We start from the raw sequence: 23129 nt of genomic DNA on the forward strand, positions 1-23129 counted from the left end.
TATAGTTCATACTCTGGATTTTGGGGTTCAAATAGTATATTTTGACCCGTATCGGCTATTGCACGAAAACTAGTTCCGTGGGCCGTACCGTGTGCGCAAATAGGCGGAACGGTTAACCATAAGAGTCGTACGCTTATTTCCTAAGTTAATATGCCTTAAAAGTATTTTGGCATCAGTAGGATACCTTCCGTAATGCCCGTAACGAGTTTAAGTTTATTTTATGCCCCGTAAGGGCTTTTCGGTCATTTTAAAGACTTTAAAAGGGATTTTCGAGTTCTACAGGAAATCTGAGTTTCCCGAACAGCTTATAAAGCTTAAAATACTTTATTTATTATTTAAAACCAGTAGCAACTGGAATCGGGTCAAAAGACCTTGTAGAACTCCCGTTTTGGCCAAAAAGGGCATATTCGGTATTTACCGAACCGTAGCCATAACCGCAGGTTATGGGCAAGGTAAAAATTATTAAAAATCTTTAAAATTCCCAAAATATTATTTTACCACAGTGGGTAAAAGTTTTGGTGACGAAAACTTGGGTTAGATGGGCGTTATGCTAATTGCGCCGTTAATTACAAAACTTTCTTAAAAGTGCGCCTTTTAGCATAACTCTCATTCTAGGCCTCGGATTGACGTGAAACTTCAGGGACATGCTTATAATTTAATAAGCAAGGTTTTGGTCCGTTCACGTGTTCGAAATACTCGTTTTAATTTCAAAAGGCCGTTACGGTCAACTTTTAGGCGAATGACGGAAATGCGCTAAAGACTCGGATAACTCATGAACCGACCACAGAGGCTTATACCAACATGTGACCTGGTCCTAAGAGAGTCTTAGGGTATATTTATACCTTACTAAAACGGGTCAGAACTGAAGTCAAAGCAAAAGTCAAACTTTTGCGACTTTCGGCTCCGAACCGGTTCTATATAGCAAATGATCGATTCAAACGAGCGCAAACATGTTTATATACATATTATCATGTTTTATGATTGTCAAAACAGGTTCCATAACATGTACATTACAGATTATGCTTAAATCGCTAAAATAGCTTTCTGTTGACTTTTTAACCGCACGTTTGACTCGATAATTGACATAGTTAGAGTGGTGATCAGGGGGAACCATTTTAGAGGTTTAATACCCACATAAATACCAACTCATAACCATTTTTGATTCGTCATAAGACTGAATCATTTGCAAGATATTGCAATGACAACCGTTAGTTACGACGTTTGCGTTTATAGGCTATAACTATGGAAATGTGACACCACAAAGGGTGAGATCACTTACAGAGGTTGTGTTCTTGACTATAGAGCAGAAGGAAAGCTAGAGAGCTCCTTAGAATGATCAGATAGTGTGTTTTGAGTGTGATGAAGGTTATGAGCACTAAGGTGCTATTTATAGCCAAGAACAAGCTCCAAGATCATTACAACTCATGCTAGGGATGAATGTGGATCAGTGGCATGTGTCCTAGAGATGTATGGGTCGTGTAGGGGCACCCATGCTGCCATAATTGATCAAATGATCGTTCAAAGGTGCCAAAAGCCAAGTAGTTACAAGGTTTCTGCATCTGGGCACTTTACGCGGCCCGCATGGGAGTTCCATGCCATTTTAACGCGGGTCGCCTAAAGTTAAGAAATCAGGCGAGTTATAAGGGAGGCTCGCGGCCCGCCTCAACTTATGTTGAAACTTCACGCGGGTCGCCTAAGGTTGATATTTCAGGATTTTTAAATCTTTTGTCATGATTATCAGAATCGGGCCATTAATAACGAAATCTTTCGTAATGATTTGCCTGACCTTTCGGATTTGAAGGGGTAACTTTGCGGTTTGGCCCTCGGTTATTTACCGATAGGGGCCTCGTGTTAATTACCCGCATTATTAAGTCCCCGGTTTATTTATTATTTATATTGGAAAGCCTTAACTTTCACTGTTGACGCTTTTAACCCTTCTTCTACGAGTTTGATCGTAACTTTCTCGTTTCATATCGAAACTTCGCGAAATTCATATATATTATTTTAGTGAGGGTATAATACCGTTACAAAGTCTTGGGAACGTTAAAGGGTCACTCAGAGGTATTATTAAACATGTTGACACAGTTAACCCCTGTAGTTTGTAATCTCTCACTTTCTTCCGCGTTTTATTTTTTTGTACGACCTATAATTTGTTCGTTTGAAGGTTTAAGCATTATTTAGGGATACTATACAGTATATTTACCCTTGTTGACATTTATAACCCTCGAATTTATATATACTTTCAAGGTTTGTCAAAATTAGTCCTTTATTTATTATAGATGCCACGTGTAATCAAATGACACGTGTTAACACATCATTGGACACAAAATTTCGAGGTGTTACAACAGTCCTAAATAGCCGGGTTATAGTATTAATAGTAGTTAACTTATGAGGGGGTCAAAGAGTTTGGATCCCCGCCATCCAATACCTATGGGCATTGAAGGAGATCCTACTAAATTTGACCCAGGTCCCTTGCAGAACATCTACACGCTGAACAAGGGCAAGACCCTTACCAAACTGTTCCCTTAACCCCCGACCAGGTAGCCAACATACCTCCATATAGACCGTGGAGATATGAATGGTGAAAATCTTTTATTTTATATAAACAGTAAAATAATGCCAAGACACCACGGACAAACGATAAGGAAAGATCACCTTCAACATAAGCAACTAGTTATTAAAGTCATTAATACAAAACCAAATAAAAAGTGCAAAAGATTAAAAATAAAAATATTATACTAAACACTTGTCTTCACCAAGTGATGTAAGAGACTTAGGCAAACATGGCCTTGATTGTCAAGAACTCTTACTATCAATCTTGGATCCCGAGACGACTCACACACTCTACGATGGACAATGGATGATGGTGGTGGATGATGGTGTTATGGTGGTGGTGGGTGGTGGATGAAGTGTGAGGGAGGTGGTGTGCCAAGGGATGAGATGGAATGAAACCAAGCACTCCTATTTATAGGCTGAACAGAAGGCTGGGCACGGCCCCGTGTCCGCTGGACACGCCCCCGTGCCCGTCTGACACTCTCTCTCCTCATTAATTGTAATTCGCAATTACAATTAATGCGCCTGCTGTACTTTCACCACGCCCCCGTGCTCACTGGACACGGCCCCGTGGTGGGCAATAGAAGCTTCTACAAGTTTGTCTTTTATGCTGCTTCTTGGGCACGGCCCCGTGCTGGCTGAGCACGGGGCGTGTTCAGGCTTCTGTTTTCTCTTCTTTGCTTTGGAGGATGCCGTTGAGGGTCCGGGCAGTCTACTTTTATTCCTTTCCTTGTATTTATGCTAGAATTAGTTGTCTTTTTGCTTCTTTTGTGAATTTGAGCTCATTTCATCCTGAAAAATACAAAAGGAAGACAAAAACACTCTTTTTCCAACATTAGTACTTAAAAAGGGTTAGTTTTATGCCTTAAATGATGTGATTTATATGTTGCATTTTACACACATCAATCCCCCACCGAGAGGGTTTCACCAACTTCTTTCTCAATGTCTAAACCGACCCCATGACCAAAATTCACCGGATCCAAATCAGTGATGACCTGAGAATCCGCAACCTTTTCTGTTTCCTCCAAAGGATTAGCCAAACAACCATTGGTTGGATCCCTAACATTAAGATCAATACATCCGTTGTTCAGAGATACCTCAAAATTCCCAGCTTCATGTGTTTCCTTTGCTCTATCTGTAAAACCCACGAAACCAAACCCCTGGGAATTATCCTCACATTGAGATCTGGATCTCTTTCTGGGCCTCTTATCCGAAGGTGATTCCACATAACCCGAAGCCTTTTGGACCCTCCTCCTAATTTTAGGGCCCAAAGGGAATTTACAATTGGGCCTATTAGACTTATCCACCGAATTGAAGAGAGAGCTGAAGGGTGCCCCACTAATAAAACACTTGGGCCCCACCGAATCAGAACCCCACGGGCCACCCTCCCCCAAATTTCTAGCCTCTTCACCTACCTTAAAAGGGAGGGACCCACTTATAGACTTGTCTTCGTGCATGGGGGGACATCTTGCATGAGACTTAACTCCCATAATAACAACAGGCGGCGGGGTATCATGAAACTCACCAGAAACCGAAGAGACGAAAATCTTTTCTGCTTTGGAACCAGGACCTTCATCCGAAGCGCAGTTCCCACCACCCGACTTTTCGTCATCCTCCTGACCGGCTCCCTGTTGAGGTTCCCCGGCGCCGGAGACCTCCATCCTGACCACCGGAGAGGACCTCAAAGGAGAAGAGCACTCCATATCGCCAAACCCAACCGACCCGTCCTGGTCAAGACAATCTGGCAACCAATCCTCCTGCACCTCCTCAACCCAGATCTTGAAACTTCTTTCATTCCACTTCAAAAACACAGAGGCATTAATCCTTTTAGCATCCCCCGCTAACACCCCTACCCGGCAAACCGAGAGGTTATCAACTTCCTCCACCTTTTTGGGAATGTGAAGCACTTTGCCAAAAAGTTCCCCAATCCCAGAGAAAATCTCAGCATCACACAAATGCAAAGGAATTCCGATTAACCTGAGCCAAGTCACCCTTTCCAGCGGGAGACACTGACCACTCCAAACATACAGCTTAGAGAACCAAGGTCCCCAAATCTCCCGGGAATCCAAAAACTTACTAGCCTCACTCTTCTCACCAAAAGAGATGAGGATCGAGAGCCCGCCCAGATACTGCATTTTAGCTACCGAAATCTTAGCAATCCTGAGCAATTTGTCGAAATCCACCAGTGTTTCCAGGTCGACAATCCTACCAACAACTGCCACTCCATGCAAGTCTTTAAAAGCTCCCGTCCTATCAGGCACAATAAAAGATTTCTCTATCGCAGGAAGAATATCAGAAGAGGAACCAAAGAACGACCCGCCTGCACTGAACTGATTGCCCAACACCTCGCTATAGGACCTGAAGTCCCTATTGCCAAAATTCCTGAGACCGACACTCGGACCAGCCTGATCAGGACCTGAAATCTTAGCTCGATTCTGCAACCCAGGATTCACTGGAGGTCGGGGAACAGCTTTATTTAACAGCGCAAACATAGCCACATTAACCACCAACTTAGAGCTACCCATCTTGACTCCCTTTAACCGACCTTCCAGCTCCAGCCCATTAGAATCTCCCGAGAAAGAAACGAACCCGAACTTAGAACCAGCTTTGTCCCTTTTCCTAGCTACATAAACACCCACCACATCACCGAAAACGCTGAAGAAATCTTTGATGTCTTTAGAACTGCAGCCCTCAGGTAAGTTTGACACAAAAAAACTTCGTTACATTATAGGAAGGGAAGAGAGAGGGAACTTGTCTTTCTTCTTGAGATGGTGGGGGTCCAACCACGGCCCCTCCTGCTCCATTGAGAGGGGGAAACAATTCCCGGCAGGCGAATGGAAGTCGAGACAAGCTCAAGATAGGGACGCAGGTTAAGTCTGATCCCCAAGCAATATGAGGAGCACGTCAAACCTCCGACACTATCCTAACCTCCTTTCCTTCGTCGAGCCTGAGGCAAATTGTTCCCGAAGAAGACACAGAAAAGGAAAACCCGAGCTCCGAACGGCGAATGGTAGTTTTGAACGAAAGAATTAGAATGGAAGGTCAAGCCAGACAAGAGGCGACCTCACACGCTAATCCAAGGTTCGCCGCTACGTCGAGCCTTCGGCAGCCGGAAGTTGATTTAGAGAGAAAAAGGGGGTAAATGTTTTTATTGTTTATCTTAATGTCTAGTTCATTTAGTCTTTGTAGATGTTATAGTTAGATTTATATATTAATGTTTTTGTTGAATCGTATCGTGGATTTTGGGGGTTTTTTAAATTTGGAAACCCTAATGTTGAAGACCGACTGTATTGTATATTGGTTTTTGTTTAATCGGGTTTTTTTTTTGTATCCCCCCCCCAGTATCTACACACCCTCTAACCCTAAATGACTCTCATTGCCCAATACGCCTCAAACTGGCCCCACCCATATGCCCCTTATTGCCCAATATGTTTGAAAAATATTTACACACCCCCTACCATCTAATTAATGTCAATCACTGGGTGTCAGCCAATGATTACCAATGATTAGGGTGTAAGGAACTTTATTTTGATAGGGTATTTGTATCGAGAAGTTGTAAAATATTAAGAAAATTAATTTTTTTTATAACATGTTGTTATAAAATATTGTGTTAGTATTATAAAAACTTTATATTTTTATGAAATTAATTGTGTATATTTTAATAAAAAAATGCGCATATGTTTTTTTATTAAGTATTATTATTAAAAACTTCACATTTTTATGAAATGAATTGTGTATATTATAAAATGCCATTTTTTTATAAATATTATTAAATGTCATTTTTTTTATAAAACGTATATATCATAACAAAGTTTTTTATTTATGAATTATTATTATTTCTTTAATTTTCAAATAGGAACGTAGATCGACGTTCTAGTTCATGAATCTAAAATATGAACGTAATTTCTCCATAACTATTACGCTACCACCACCGTTAAAACACCGACTTTCGATATCCTGTTAATAAAAAATACAATTTAGCATTAGACTCAGCATTCGAAAATATATTGTAAAAAAAAAAAACAAAACACCACCACAGCCGACCCACCACCACAACCACCCCAGCCGACCCACCACCACCACCACCACAACCGACCCACCACCACCACCACAGCCGACACACCACCACCACCACTGCCACCAACATAGCCGACCCACCACCACCACAACCACCCTAGCCGACCTACCACCACCACAACCACCCCAGCCGGCCCACCACCACCACCATAGCCGGCCCACCACCACCACCATAGCCAACTCACCACCACCACCACCCCAGCCGACCCACCACCACCACAACCACCCCATCCGACCCACCACCACCACAACCACCCCATCCGACCCACCACCACCACCACAACCGACCCACCACCACCATAACCACCCCAGCCGACCCACCACCACCACCTCAGCCGACCCACCACCACCACAACCACCCCAGCGGGCCCACCACAACCACCCCAGCCGACCCACCACCACCATAGCCGGCCCACCATCACCACCACCATAGCCGACCCACCACCACCACCCCAGCCGACACACCACCACCCCATCCGACCCACCATCACCACCACAACCGACCCACCACCACCACCACCACAACCACCCAACCGACCCACCACCACCACCCCAGCCGACCCACCACCACCACAACCACCCCAGCCGGCCCACCACCACAACCATAGCCGACCCACCACCACCACCCTAGCCGACCCACCACCACAACCACCCCATCCGACCCACCACCACCACCACAACCGACCCACCACCACCACCACCACAACCACCCCAGCCGACCCACCACCACCACAACCACCCCAGCCGGTCCACCACCACCACCAAAGCCGGCCCACCACCACCACCCCAGCCGACCCACCACCACCACAACCACCCCATCTGACCCACCACCACCACCACAACCGACCTACCACCACCACCACCACAACCACCACAACCACCCCAGCCGACCCACCACCCCAGCCGACCCAGCACCACCACAACCACCCCAGCCGGCCCACCACCACCACCATAGCCGACCCACCACGACCACCACCCCAGCCGACCCACCACCACCACAACCACCCCATCCGACCCACCACCACCACCACAACCGACCCACCACCACCACCATAGCCGACACACCACCACCACCACTGCCACCAACATAGCCGACCCACCACCACCACCACCCTAGCTGACCCACCACCACCACAACCACCCTAGCCGGCCCACCACCCCCACCATAGCCGGCCCACCACCACCACCATAGCCGACTCACCACCACCACCACCCCAGCCGACCCACCACCACCACAACCACCCCATCCGACCCACCACCACCACCACAACCAACCCACCACCACCACCACCACAACCGACACACCACCACCACCACTGCCACCAACATAGCCGACCCACCACCATCACCACCACCTTAGCCGACCCACCACCACCACAACCACCCCAGCCGGCCCACCACCACCACCATAGCCGGCCCACCACCACCACCATAGCCGACCCACCACCAGCACCCCAGCCGACCCACCACCACCACAACCACCCCATCCGACCCACCACCACCACAACCGACCCACCACCACCACCACCACCACAACCACCACAACCACCCCAGCCGACCCACCACCCCAGCCGACCCACCACCACCACAACCACCCCATCCGACCCACCACCACCACCACAACCACCCCATCCGACCCACCACCACCACCACAACCGACCCACCACCACCACCACAGCCGACATACCACCACCACCACTGCCACCAACATAGCCGACCCACCACCACCACCACCCTAGCCGACCCACCACCACCACCACCCTAGCCGGCCCACCACCCCCACCATAGCTGGCCCACCACCACCACCATAGCCGACTCACCACCACCACCACCCCAGTCGACCCACAACCACCGCAACCACCCCATCCGACCCACCACCAACACAACCGACCCACCACCACCACAACCAACCCAGTCGACCCACCACCACCACCCCATCCGACCCACCACCACCACCATAGCCGACCAAAAAGTAGGAGTGTGTCAATACCCTCACCCATTTAAAATGCTAGTGGAAACTTTTTCAAGTATAAAAATTTATAATGATTCTTTATGCATTAAATCTTCGACAAGTTTTGGGAAGTTGGAATGGGTCGCTAAATCTTATTGAGTCACTTGAAGAGGCTAAGTGAAATAGAACTTTTTACTCGTGTCATTTTTGTTAGTTATGTTATTTCTATATTAATTTCAAAAAAGCTGTTGAAGGATTGTTCACCCACAAAAATCATTGTGTTCGTGTGTTGCTTTGTCTTACAAAAGGAATGATCTACTAAGCGGCAAGCGATAAACTCCATAATAACCAACTATTTTTATTATGTAATATAATATAAAAAATAGCAGTTCTTGTTTCTAGCTAGCTACTTGCTAGTTCTTTATAAAAATTCACACTAGTTAAAAGAAGAAGTTGCAGCAAACTTTTATATCTATTTTCTTAACATAAAGTATAACAATTTATTACATATAATATATAAATAAAAAGCAACAATTTCTTCTTAACAAACCCTTGCAACAATTAGTTTACTCACAAGGAGTTGGTATGACAAGTATAGGAAACTTCCTATGAACGGTGATACCATTAGATTCAGTCATATCCAAACCATCTTCACTTGGCAATGTAAATTCAAACTTATATACTAAATTTGCCAAAGCAAGCTCTATAATAGTCTCTGCGAAACTAATACCAGGACACATGCGTCGTCCAGCACCAAATGGTATCAACTCGAAATCAAAACCTTTATAATCGGTACGGATGTTTAAGAACCTCTCTGGTCTAAACTCTTCGGGTTCTTCCCATATTGAAGGATCTCTTGCTATCGCCCATGCATTAATCATTACTTGTGTATGTGCTGGGATGTCATAGCCGAGTAGTTTGACTTCTTTTGTTGATTCACGGGGAACGAGTAGTGGAGCTGGAACATGTAGTCGTAGCGCTTCTTTGAGGACGGCTTTTAGGTAGGGCATTTTTGCTATGTCCTCTTCGGGGATCACTAATCTTCCTTGTCCTATTTTGTGTGCCTCTTGTTGCAATTCTTTCATCGTAAGTGGGTTTCGTAACAATTCGCTAAATGCCCACTCTAAGCTGGCGAATATAGTATCCGTGCCAGCACCAAATACGTCCTAGGAATCATCAATAAAATTACAAGCATATATAGTTGATGGCTGAAAAGAGAACAATGCATGTGTGCGTATATGATGTTTTCACACCGTTAAAAAAAACTATTTTTTTAATCAAATCACCTATAGACTAATTTCTTTAGTTTTCACAAACACGCGCAAATGAGTGATGTAGAAAATTGTTGAACTAAACCTCCTTAGATTAAATTTCATGTTAGATTGAAATTTCTTATTTCCTATACAACTCATATTAGTCAGCTTTATATAACTATATGTCTATGGAAGAAGTTTTTGTTAGCGCTTCTAAGCATTATAGTAAAAAAAAATCTATAATTATCCATATACTATTCATAATTTCATATGTTGAATTTGATAGATGTAAGGTTATATACTAATTAGTTTGAATGACCATCTATTTACATAATTGTCATCATCATTATTCACTTGCCGCCCTTGATATTACTAATGTAGGATGTAGATTAGGTTCAATCTTTGAGAGGTGCAAGTATTTGAGGAAAAATTAGTTGTTCCAAAAAAAAAGATGTAGATTAATTATTTTTCTTCTTACCAAATGAAGTCTTTCTAAAAGATCCCTTACATGTATGTATCTTTAATACACAATCTATGAATATAAGATCATACTCAATGGAGAGCATTTGCTCCATGCTTTTGGTGACATCACACGCAAAACTTGACCAAAAGTTTTGAGATTGCAAAAAGTTATGTGACTCAATTTATACATTGTATAAAATTTAGGTAAAATAATTGAGGGGACAATCCTATATAATTTTAAAATTTCAGACCAAAAAAAGAAAATTTTACATTTCTAATCGAAACATTGGGGGGTCGGTGCGCCCCCCACTTTACACTAACCTTCGCCAATGGGTGACATGGCAAAGAAATGAAGAAATGCTGCATTGGAGAGACATTGCACTTGGAGAGCCGCACGTCTGGACGTGCGACATAAAAGTAATTTTTAAGAAGGATTTTAAGAAGCAAGTATTTGATAAAATTTAGAGTAAAAAGTTTGGATAGTCCCTGTGTATTGTTAAAGTGTTGGAAAAAAAAAAAAAAAACGTGTAAAGGTACTTTTGGAATAGTCATTTGTGTTGATTTTTTTTTTTCAAATCCCCCCACTCTCATTCTCTCTAATTTTCTAAATGTTCACACTTTTTATACAATATTATTTTTTTTTAGAAAATCACCATAAAATCGAGTATTTTTTTATCTTTAATTTAGTACCATAATACTATATAAAAATGACAAATATAAAAAATCTAAAAATGGTGTTATATTTTTATTTTGTTTTTCTAAAAATAGTCATTTGTGTTGATTTTTTCCAAATCCCCCCACTCTCATTCTCTCAAATTTTTAAATGTTCGTAACTTTTTTTACAATATTATTTTTTTTAGAAAATCACCATAAAATCAAGTATTTTTTATCTTTAATTTAGAATCATAATACTATATAAAAATGATAAATATAAAAAATCTAAAAATTATGTTGTATTTCTATTTTGTATAACATTATTTTGTGTTGAATTTTTTTTGCTACATTTTCTGTACTAAATTTTTTGTACTTGATTTTTTGTGGTCCCTTTTTTTTATAACCTTGTGCTAGATTGTTTTGTAATACATTATTATGTTGTATTTTGAGGAAAAAAAAAACAAAATGGGGAGGATTTGTGTTTTTGGACTAAGATGCGCTTTGATCCTAGTTATAAGGACTGTTATATGTTATCTTCAAAATCTTTATTAGGGTTAGTAAGGCAAAAGTCACTTTTAAGGGATCTTTTCATTGTAATTACGCTAAAATCTACTTTTTTTCTCTCATTTTCTCTTAAATAATATTTTTTTTATTTATACCATTACCTTTTTTTCACTCCTTTACTCAGAATCACTTTCAAAAAATATTAATAAATTAATGGGATTGAACAGTGTTGCCATATATTTAGAGATAAATAGTAACATTTTCTCTACTACACTCACAACTATTCCTTATAATATAAGTAACATACTCACAAAAATATAGGGAAACCATTGTGAACCCTCTAACTTATATGTTTTAAACTTCTAATTTCCTTACTTAGGTAACTATATATGTTTGGAGTCCTACTTTGTGTAATTTGCTTGCAATTTGTTTCGGGTGAGTCGGGGTTTTACCACAGTGATCTTTCGAGCGGTGGCCAGGGGCGGAAGTAATTAAGAATGAGCCGTAGCACGGGCTATGGCTCAACCCCGTATTCGTATTCGCAGCGTAATTTTTTTTTTTCGATTTTATACATAGTCTACCCAAAAACATATACGAGGATACCTCTAAGAGAAAATTATGAAACTTGATATTATTCATTAAGTCCAAAACATGTTTAGTAATAAAACCAAAATAATTAGTTTTATGATAATTAAGCCCAAATTGTAATAACTAATAAAGCTCATATAATAGAATAAGTGATCTTGTGCATCTTATGGTTGAAATGGAAACACATAGTTCTTGTCCTTTGGTTTTTTGGGTAGTGAAACTAGCTTTGGTTTTTTGGGTAGTGAAACTAGCTTTGATTTTACCGGTTGCATCCGCAACCGTTGAAAGATGTTTTTTGAAAATTGAAGATTATCAAGACGGATTTACGCAATCGAATGGGCCCGTAAGTTTTGAACAATGCCATGTTTGTGCGGTCGAAAAGGATTTTTTTCATAAAGTAAAAGACAACGATATGATGGAACGATTTCAATTTATGAAAAAAAGAAGAGGCTAAAGTTATTAGTTATTTGTTCACTTTATTTATTTATTGTTTTTTTAATATTGTATGATTGCACGGTAAAAAAAATTTATGATACCCCTGATTTAATGGGCTAGTTCCGTCACTGGCGGTGGGTTTCCCCTACAATGATGGCGAGGCCTAACCACCAACGCTATCTGCGTACGTAAGGCGTGGAAGGCCTTTCGCCAACAGGTTTATCTAGATGGTCGGCTTGTATAGTATTCATTAGCCATTAAAAAAAATCCCTTAATCTTCTCTATAGGTTATTAACTTATTCAAAATATCTTTTAATAATTTGATCATCCGATTATAAGTAGCAAAATACACAGTTTAAAAGTAAATTTATAATGTTCTTTTTAATACTCATTCATCGTGTTGCTACTGCACTGCAAAATTACGCTAAAATCTATGCAAATTACGCTCAAATCTACAATTCTTCTATTCTTCTTTAACCGAATTTCTTGATAATTGTCACCATAAGGCAAAAGGTGATAAAAAAACTTATTATTCCATAAAAAGAAAAAAGAAAAGAAAAATAACATAAAACTTTATTGTCACCATAAGGAGAGGTGGGGCGGTCTGTGATGGATCCCCGTCACGCGTTATATAATCACGCACACCGTCACCGCCGTATATATAATGCGTTATTTTATCAACGCGTTAGAATCATCACGCGTTGAAAATTTTGAATGCTCTGCGAGTTGATTGGATCTGTATGTATTTGGATAAGGCTCTGCATGTGTTTGGATAACATGGCATGTCTCACTACTTACATGTGTACACTCACTTGAATATAGTGATGAATATGTATTTGATAATTACCATGGTGACCACCCTCACTACATTTCTATCACTAGTGATAGAATATTGGGTAATGACATGGTATGATTTGATTGGATATTGAGAGTGATAGAAATTTATCACTAGTGACCACCCCTCCCCTAAGACAAAAGGTGTTCAAAATTATCTTCTCCTATGCTTATAATTTGTGGAAACAGCTTAGATATGAGGTTAAAAATTCGCGGTTTTCAAAAATGTATTGAAATTTAATACGTTTTTTGTTCCTCATATATATGTAACTAACAGTTTTTCAATTGTAATACTTAGGGCCGGCCCTAAGAATTCATGTACTTTGTTCGATCTTGAAAAAACGTGCTCTTAGACCTTAACAAAATTGGGTATTGGGCTCACAAAAGTTTTAAACCTAATGCCATTAGGCTAATAACTAATCGAAACTGTAAAAATAGTTTTGTAGGTTGGCCTATGTTGGTATTTGTATGGGTATACCCAATTAACTTATTTATTTTTACATATACATATCGGAGTTTTTAAAAAAATAACGTGTCCTTCAAAATATCGGACCCTGGCCGGTGGTCCTCCCTGCCCACCTTCAGGGCCGGCCATGATAATACTAGACAAGTGTTTATGTGATGTGGTGGGGAACACAGGTAATAATGTAACATATTATTTTTTAAATTAGAGAAAACAATACCATACTCAAATTAAAGAGAATGATATGTTTGTTTTGATGGTGTATAGAAAAATTAACATATGAAAAGTTATGGCCGATTTTTAACGTGTATTCCATTGGTAGAGTAAAGTAAGACAAAAGATCGAATACAAATAAAGTTAACGTACAAAACGTACGAACTGAAGGAAAAGACAAAAGAACGCGGTGGCAATTTTCGTAATTATCAGTAACTATCAAAATTACTCTACAAATGATCCTGTAGAGTAATTTTGTAAAATGTTCTTGTATAGTAATTTTGTTCTTGTAGGGTAATTATCAAAATTACTCTAAAAGTGTATCAATATTACTTTACAAGTGAATCAAAATTACCTTGCAAGTTTATCGAACAACATACAATTCAAAATTACTCTACAAATAATCTTGTAGAGTAATTTTGATCTTGTAGAGTAATTTTGTAAAATGATCCTATAGAATAATTTTAATCTTGTAGAGTAATTTTGTAAAATGATCCTGTAGAGTAATTTTGATCTTCTAGAGTAATTTTGTTAGCATTTAGTTATGGGGTTTAACTTTATGGTTTAGTTTTTAGCTTTTAGTTTGGATTGGGGGGGGGGGTTAGGTTTTTTGAGGTTTTTTGGTTAGGTATATTTTTTTTTATCAAAATTACTCTACAAGAACATTTTACAAAATTACTCTAAAAGATTATAATTACTCTACAGTATCATTTGTAGAGTAATTTTGATAATTACCCTACAAGCAGATAATTACAAAAAATGTCACCGTATGCTTTTTGTTTTTTCATACTATTCGTACGTTTAGTACGTTAACTTTATTTGTAGAGGAACTTTCCCCATAAAGTAAATATTAATTAGTTATCAAGGAAGACTTAGAAATTATAAAATGATATCTTGAGTTAAGATAAATTTACCTAAATATAAAATAGAAATACAAATGGTTAAAATAAGAGAAATAAGAAAAAAAGTCTTCAACTCCCACAAATTACATGTGTGTGTATGGTAGAGTTATCTTGAAAACTCATGATAAAAGATTACACGAAATCAATATCCATTTATTATTATTATTATTATTATTATTATTATTATTATTATTATTACAATACAACATTTAAAATATAAATTTTCTCTTCAACTATGTCACCTTCGTTTTCTAAATCACTCTTAATAAATATTTATAAATGTATAAATCATAAAAATATAGACATGAGTAAATGGTAAATTTATATTTATATAATTTTTTCTAAAAACATGTAAATTCAAACACATAGTTTTCTATGTTGTACGTTAATAAAATTGATTAGTGTACAAAAAGTTAAATTTTAACTATTTTTGACCAAGTTCTTATGATACATGAGTTCTTATTTGAATCTCATCACATATATGTACGTATATATAGGGAGCAGGTAATGTACAAGACAATCAAATTGTGCGAAGTGTAGAAAGTCTTTAAAGACAAGTATACTATAAAAAGATCCAATATTGTTAACTCATAAATCTGCTTTCTTTACGATTTTTAAACAACTAGAATTTTTCATACAATAAACATTTAAAAAATAAATATATCGTATTAACGAACATTTCATTATACTTGATTTGAGTAGGCTATTGATATAATTTTCTTAAAAATTTTTCACAAGATACGCGATTACGTGTTTTGTATAACGTTACAGGATTATGGGATTATGGTACCGATACGTACAGGGCCGGTCCAAGCCCAAGTCAAATGAAGCTTGGGCCACCAAAACTATAGGGCCTCCAGATTTTAAAAAAAAAATATATTATTAATGGGTATAGGCTTGTTAGGGAGGCTGCGGCGTTGCAATTTTTCGCAGGGACTCAGCTTGAAGCCAACAAGAAAGCTATGAGCATCCAGGTTTTCTTTTGATCTGTTATTTTGACTGTAAATTTAACTTTTCAATAGCTAAAAAGTGAAATGATCATGTTTTGATGATCGGATTTATGGAGACTGTTGGCGGTAATTCCCGACTCATCACAAGTTGGTGATGTGAAAAGGGTGACAAAAGGAGTTCAAGTCACAAGTCGGTGAACTTGAGGGATCAATGTTGACAAGTTGGTCATAATTGGTTAAGTTTCCTAGTTACATTATAATTATATTTGGTAATATCTTGGTCACCAAGTTAGGGTTATATGGTAATGTCTTGGTCACCAAGTTAGGGGTAGCCTATATAAACCAAGGTAGGGTTAGGCATTATTAAGATAAGAGTCAAGAGAAGATAAACCGAGTTATGGTTTATGAGTTATTGTAATCAAGTTTTTTGAGTTATATTTTCTTGGTTATAATAAAAGTTCTTGGAGAGTTATTCCTTTCGTTCTTGTTCTTGTGTTTGATTATTCGATTGGGACTTGAATTGCTCTGATACCAATCACCCCCTTAATTTCCTACTCGAAATAAGTAGGCTCCAACATGTCTTCTTTGTCTTGATTCTCATAGAACTCATCTTGATCTCTAGCTGTGTTTTTCGGCTCCTTCCTAGCTCGAACATTCTTGTGACCTTGTACTCGACTAGTCCTTTTTCCAAGACTCGTCCTTTGGTCATAAGAACTCGCACCACCATTGACTCGGTTGCGATCTTGAGCAAACACCCGCTTTCTTGGATCATTAAATGTACCTCCTTGGGTTTGAATCTCTTGCTTAACCTTTTCTTTGAAGTCTTGAACATTTTTCTTTGGACTTTGAATTTTGGGTTTCTTCATTAAACTTGGATCTTTGAGAAGATTCTGACTCGTACTTGTTGTATCATCTTTCAGTTCAACTCTCTGTAGATCCCTACCCGCAAAATTCTTTATTCCAATCATGTTAGCTTGTGTATCGAGACTTGCTATCTTGATGTTGATCTTGTACAAACGGTTCTTGGTCCTTGTCACCTTCATCATAAGTTTTCCTGTATCATCATGAATGGTTAGCAAATCACGTTTCATGTGAATGTCGCATCCACCTTCCGTTGCTTGACCAAGACTTATGATATTGCTTTGCAAACTCGGTATGTAGTAAACATCGGTTAACAGGCGCTTCTCCCCCGTTTTCCCTTCAAGTAATACCGATCCCTTTCCCCGTATATCAATACAAGATCCATCTCCAAACTTCACCTTTCCCGTGACACGTTCATTAAGTTCAAAGAAATAAGCTCGATTACCCGTCATGTGATTCGATGCTCCGTTGTCGAGATACCAAGTGTCTTTCTCCGTTGGCTCAGTCTTGAAACGCTTCGGATTCACCCATTCTTCATTTAGAAAAACCGTCTCTTGATCACATCTCATCATGAATAATGATGGATCAAAATCATCGTTTTTAGCTAAGTTAGCTTCATCTTGTTTCTTCATACGATCCGGACATCCTGACGCGAAGTGACCAAATTTATCACAACGGTAACACTGAACCTGTGATCTATCTTTCCTTCCTTTTTGGCGATCATTGGTTCTTCTTTGACCCGTTTGTTTTGACCCATGATCTTGACCATCTCGGCTTTGACTTCCATCTTGGTCCTCATCATCCTGGTCTTGACGTCTGCCTCGATAACTGGAACCGCCTCGCCCACGCCCTCGCGTATTTTCATAGGATTTGGATTTCGAGGATGACTCACCGTTGGCAAACATTAGATTACCTTGATTTTCTGCTAAAGACTCGATACCCTTAATCCTGTCTTCGAACGTCTTCAGTCTACCGATCGCTTCTTGAAACGTCATAGTCTTCAAATCTGCAAATTGTTCAATTGAAGCTACAATTGGAACATACTTCCCTGGAACGGAACCTAACAATTTTCTGGTAAGCTTTCTGTTTTCATAGGTGGTTCCCAAACTGGCTGCCTTGGTAACCAACTGACTTATTGTGCCTGCGAAAGAATCAATTGTCTCTGTTTCTTTCATCTTCAAGGATTCGAACTCGTTTTCCAGTTGCTCAAGCTTTGCCTCTCGAATCCGTTCAACCCCAACATACCGTGTCTTCAATGCTTCCCAGATTTCCTTTGCAGTCTGAAACTGAGCTACCTGAAACACGAGCTCTTCGGGTATTGCTTGAAGTAGAAGTGCAACTGCCATGTCATCCTTTTTGGCATCTACCTCCTTTTCGCCTGGTTCTAAAGCTTGCTGTATTCCATAAACCTTGAATACTGCCTTGATACGAATCGCCCAGATGTTGTAATTTGTTTCGGTTAACATTGGACATTGTAAAGTTGTGGTACTCTGATCCTTAACCACAACCGGTGGTGGTCTGTTCCCGTCCGTCATTGATTTCTGAACAACTTTTCAGAAACAAACGCGTTTGCTCGCAAAAACCCGGTTACGAATACCTCTCGAAAAACTCGGATAAAAAGAAATCCTGAATTAAACCCGCTTGTTCAACCCAGACAACGTTTAATGGTTGACCCACAACTTAGTCTAAACCAACAAAAAAAAATCAACTTACTATTTTTTTTCTTTTGAATCCTACTTCACCAACAAATAAACCAACTTATTTTTTTCTTCAATTTCGAAACAAACTTGTTTATTGGATCCCTGATGTAGCAACCACAGAAAATTACAACTAAAAGAAATATAACTTGAATTTCTTTCCTTTGAATTTCGTGACAGCCACTAAAGTCACACCAAAACCCAAAGAATAACCCTTTAGTCGCAAAACAAAGAAAAAAAACTAATCGCAGCTTCGACTATATTTTCCAATCACAGCTTTGATCGGCTTGTTTATATTTGATCACGTCTTTGATCAGTCTTCAAGTTACGAATACCTTTCGTATAAACCTGAATCCACTCGAAAAAATATGATCGAAAAACCCGATGTTATTTTCGAAAAATTGATTGCTCCGAGACCGGTTGCGCCAAAACGGATCCGAGCCGAACCCGCCTGGTTTCACTTTCCGATTGTCGTTGTACGAACAACCTACTTGTTGCCCAAGTCGTAATGATACCACGCCGCTGCTCCGACGAAGCCGCCGATTGAGAACCCGGTTACTAGTTTGATATCGATGATTGAACTTGGCTCTGATACCAATTCAAGTCCCAGTCGATAATCAAACCGAATAGAAAAGATGAAAAAGAGAATTTAGATCGAATAACTCTCAATCTTATTAATCAGAAAATAACTCAAAACTGATTACAGACTCTCAAACCATAACTCGGTTTATCTTCTCTTTACTCTTATCTTAATAATGCCTAACCCTACCTTGGTTTATATAGGCTACCCCTAACTTGGTGACCAAGACATTACCAAATAACCTTAACTTGGTGACCAAGACATTGCCAAATATAATTATAATGTAATTAAGAAACTTAACCAATTATGACCAACTTGTCAACATTTATCCCTCAAGTTCACCGACTTGTGACTTGAACTCCGTTTGTCACCCTTTTCACATCACCGACTTGTGATGAGTCGGGAATTACCGCCAACAGAGACTAGTTATGTATTTGTAATTTGTAGATCTGTTGATATGTGTTGATAAATTTTGTTGAATTACTTGCTGCTATGTTTATGAAAAATTACCGCATTTACCGCATAATGTTTATGAAACCGAATTGTAGTCGGTGACGGTGAATAGAACCATATTTTGACCTTAGGCCTAGAGGTGGACGAAAAGACCGAACCCAACCCTTTTCCACTTGAAAAAACGTTTTGGGCAAAAACAGTTTTGACTTCTGTTTACCAAAACTAAACCGGTTTGGAACCGTAACCAATATGGGCTCAAAAATCGTTTTGTGCACCTCTACCTCTTACCAAGACTTTCTGGTTCCGCCACTATTTGCTTATAAGTTAAGCAACTGCTATTATGCTGCTGGTGATGACAATATTTATTGAGATCTTATTGTGGTTTATAAATCTGATTATGTAATGCTTGTTCAATTTCAGTGCAAGGTGTGCATGCAAACTTTCATCTGCACGACTTCGGAAGTGATGCAGGGAACATGCTGAAGCAAAACATCCGAAAGCTTATGTGTACGCGTGTTTCCCTCATCTGGAGAAATGATAACAGATGTTTGAAGTCCCCGCTACCCCTTGACGCTCTGTCGGTAGAAAATTTAATCTAAACATATCTTTACACATACAACAAATATATAAGAATACAAAAAAAAAAAAATAACTCCGACAACAATAAACCTTATAGTTTATTTTACCGGTCCCAAGCCCGGGTAAAGGAGGAGGGGTTTTCTCAAGTTGTTTTCTTTTCTTTTGGGAAAAATGCCACAAGATTTTACTTCGCCTTAGGCCACCAAAATGGTTGAGCCGGCCCTGGGTACGTAATTACGTAATATACATTTTATTCAGAAACAAGTATAACCTTACATGATTTTGTAACGTTATCTATACTATATAATAAAAGAAACCAATAAGTGACTCGTGTCATTCATTGAAGGCGTCTACATTTGTAATTTCTTGCATTTTCATACTTATCTTATATCAATTAATTAAATAATAATTAATCAATTAATATTAAATCTTATCTTACTTTTGAATGTCGGATAGAATCATTCTATTTTTTCTAATAATATTTTATCTTCAAATCTAAGCTATAAATATTCTATTTTTTCTAATATATATTATCTTCAAATTTAAGTTATAAATTAAAGATATTTTTTAAATAATGCTTTCTTTCCCTTCGTATTTTATATTTTTTATTTATTCATAATATTGAATTGATTCTAACAACAAACATTTAAGATGTTGCACATATTATATATTTTTTTATAAACATTGAACATCATATATTCGCCTCGCTTGCGGTATGCGCATATAATATATATGTGTGGACGCTTGGAGGGCAAAAGTGAAATTGCACTAATTTTAACGTTATTTTATTAAGTTCGTGAAAATAACGTTAAAAGCGGCGGACGGTTAATAATGCATCATCATCATCATGTGGTGGCGTTGACAACAGAAAGACAAAAGGGAACATGCACTAATCGGTCTTTGTCCGATTGCTGAGTGTTATGTGCTTTATGTCCAAGGCTTGATGCAAAACTACTATCAAGCCGAGGGTCTCACTAAAAGCAGCCTCTACATCTTACCCTCCTCAGACCCTACCTTAGCTTTGCTATTTGTGGGATTTACTGAGTATGATGATGATGATGATTTAGTACATATAATTAGAGTTATTCAACCCGTATAATACACGAGGTTTATAAGGATATAATTTTTTTTTATTATTTAGCTTATAAAATTACATTTATTCAACCCGAGTAATATACAAGGTTATAAAATTACATTTATTTAACTTGTGTAATACACAGTGTTTTTAAAGATATTTTTTTATTATTTAGTATATATAATTAGATTTATTCAACCCGTACAAATCACAAGTTTTTATTATTTGGTATATAAAATTACATTTATTTAGTACAATACATGGGATTCTTAGAGATATAATTTTAATATATAAAATTACATTTTTTTAACCCGTGTAATAAATGAGATTTTTAAAGAATAATTTTTTTAATTTAGTATATAAAATTACATTTATTCAACCCGTGTAATACACGGGGTTATAACCTAGTGTGATTATATACCAATACGTAATTACGTAATCACGTAATAACTATTCAAAATCGCGTAGTCATGTAATTATACATAGTCACGTAGTATTATATAATTACGTACTGATATATAATCATGTAACGTTATACTTGTTATTGAATATAATGCATACTACGAATTACATAATGTTATGCAATCACGTATTCACATAAATTGTAGTTTTTTAAAAGTATAAAAAACTATAGCAATAGCCTACTACAATTAAAAAAGATAAAATACTCGTTAATATGGTGTAATTTTGTTTAAAAAAATTTGGGAGAGTAGGTTATAAGTCAATAAAAGTAGTTATTCCTATTTTGTCTTTCTCCACGTGTTTTCACCTACGTATCACTTATCTCAACCGTTAGATTTGTTTGATCAAAGGCCTATATATAGGGAGAGAGAGAGAGGGAGAGATATTAGAAATATTTAAGAATCTAAAAGAAAGACATGTTACCATGATGATAGCCTTAACCGTATATCTTTCAAGAAAAAAACTCGTTGAGTTATCTCTTTGAAGGTCTAATAAGATATCAACAAGATCTTGGCCTTCCACATCAACCACTTTCTTGTTCACATGCTCCTCAATGACACCCTCATAAAACTCATCAATTTCCTTAGCAAGTTGATCAGCTTCTCGATGTAACCCAGTGAGTCTATCTACCCACGCTAGCCATGGAATATAACTACCAACAGAAAAGCGTCCTAACATCGCCCCAATCCGGACTGGGATGTTTTTGTAATTAACCCCCATCCCTTCATATGTCCTTCCTAGAGCCACCCTACTAATTACATTATTTGTAAGTGAAATAAGCAACTCACTCAAATTAACAACCGATTCATTAGCTCGTTGGATCTTTTTGATCATATGAGCTACCTCGTCCTCTCTCACTTGTCGATATGACTTAACCCTTTTGTTGCTTAGAAGTTGGAGTACGGAAATACTTTTCACTTGCCTCCAATACTCTCCATATTTGGAAAAAGCTATATCTTTTGAATTATAAAAAAGTCTATTAGCGATGTTTAAAAATGGCCTATTTGAAAATATTATATCATGGGTTTTCATAATATCTCTAGCTGCATCAACCGAAGAAGCTACAACTACCGGCACAGTACCAAAGTGAAGCAACATGAGTGGACCATAGGTTTGAGCCATGGATTGAAGGACGCGGTGCGTGCCCGAGCCTAATTGGTGAAGGTTTCCTATTAGTGGTAACTTTGGTGGAGATGGTGGTAGGTTTATGTGGGATTTTGAGGAAGAAAAATACAATTTCAAAAGAAGTATAGCAAGAAGTAATGGAAGAGAAGAAAAGAGAAAAACTTGAAAGTCCAAAGACATTTTTTTCGGGTCGTTTCTGATAACTTCAATATAAGCTTGCTTATGTTCCATATGGCATACTTATATGAAAAAGTTTCAACTCAAATGTCACCTAAAGACGTTAATGGTTCTAGAAATCTAAAAAAAAAGTCATAATGATAACCTTCTAATATTAAATTTTGTAGACATTGAGACATCCTATCCTCTCATCTATTTTTTAACAGCTACATACCCTTTTAATTTTAACAAATAATATCTAGATCTTGCGATGCAAGGCAAAGTTCTATAACATCTCAAGG

The 23129-nt window shown here is 38.5% G+C and overlaps 1 protein-coding gene across 1 annotated transcript; it reads right to left on the bottom strand.

Moving 5' to 3' along the window:
• Positions 1-9034: 9034 nt before the first annotated feature.
• Positions 9035-22927, bottom strand: LOC110941585 (cytochrome P450 Tp4149). Its single transcript, XM_022183239.2, has 2 exons — positions 21970-22927; positions 9035-9747 (listed from the first exon to the last, which is right to left on the bottom strand). The coding sequence occupies exons 1-2, from the start codon at positions 22900-22902 to the stop codon at positions 9148-9150; spliced, it is 1533 nt and encodes a 510-aa protein (XP_022038931.1). The 5' UTR covers positions 22903-22927; the 3' UTR covers positions 9035-9147.
• Positions 22928-23129: the final 202 nt, after the last annotated feature.

The sequence above is a fragment of the Helianthus annuus genome, chromosome 5, assembly GCF_002127325.2.
Source record: "Helianthus annuus cultivar XRQ/B chromosome 5, HanXRQr2.0-SUNRISE, whole genome shotgun sequence".
In the NCBI taxonomy this organism is placed as follows: Eukaryota; Viridiplantae; Streptophyta; class Magnoliopsida; order Asterales; family Asteraceae; genus Helianthus; species Helianthus annuus.

Excerpts from the sequence above, each read along its gene's own strand:
- LOC110941585 (XM_022183239.2), bottom strand. The coding sequence starts at position 22,902 with ATGGAACATAAGCAAGCTTATATTGAAGTTATCAGAAACGACCCGAAA. Across the intron at positions 9,748-21,969 it reads CGGTTAAGGCTATCATCATG|GACGTATTTGGTGCTGGCAC; the intron begins GTAACATGTCTT and ends GATGATTCCTAG.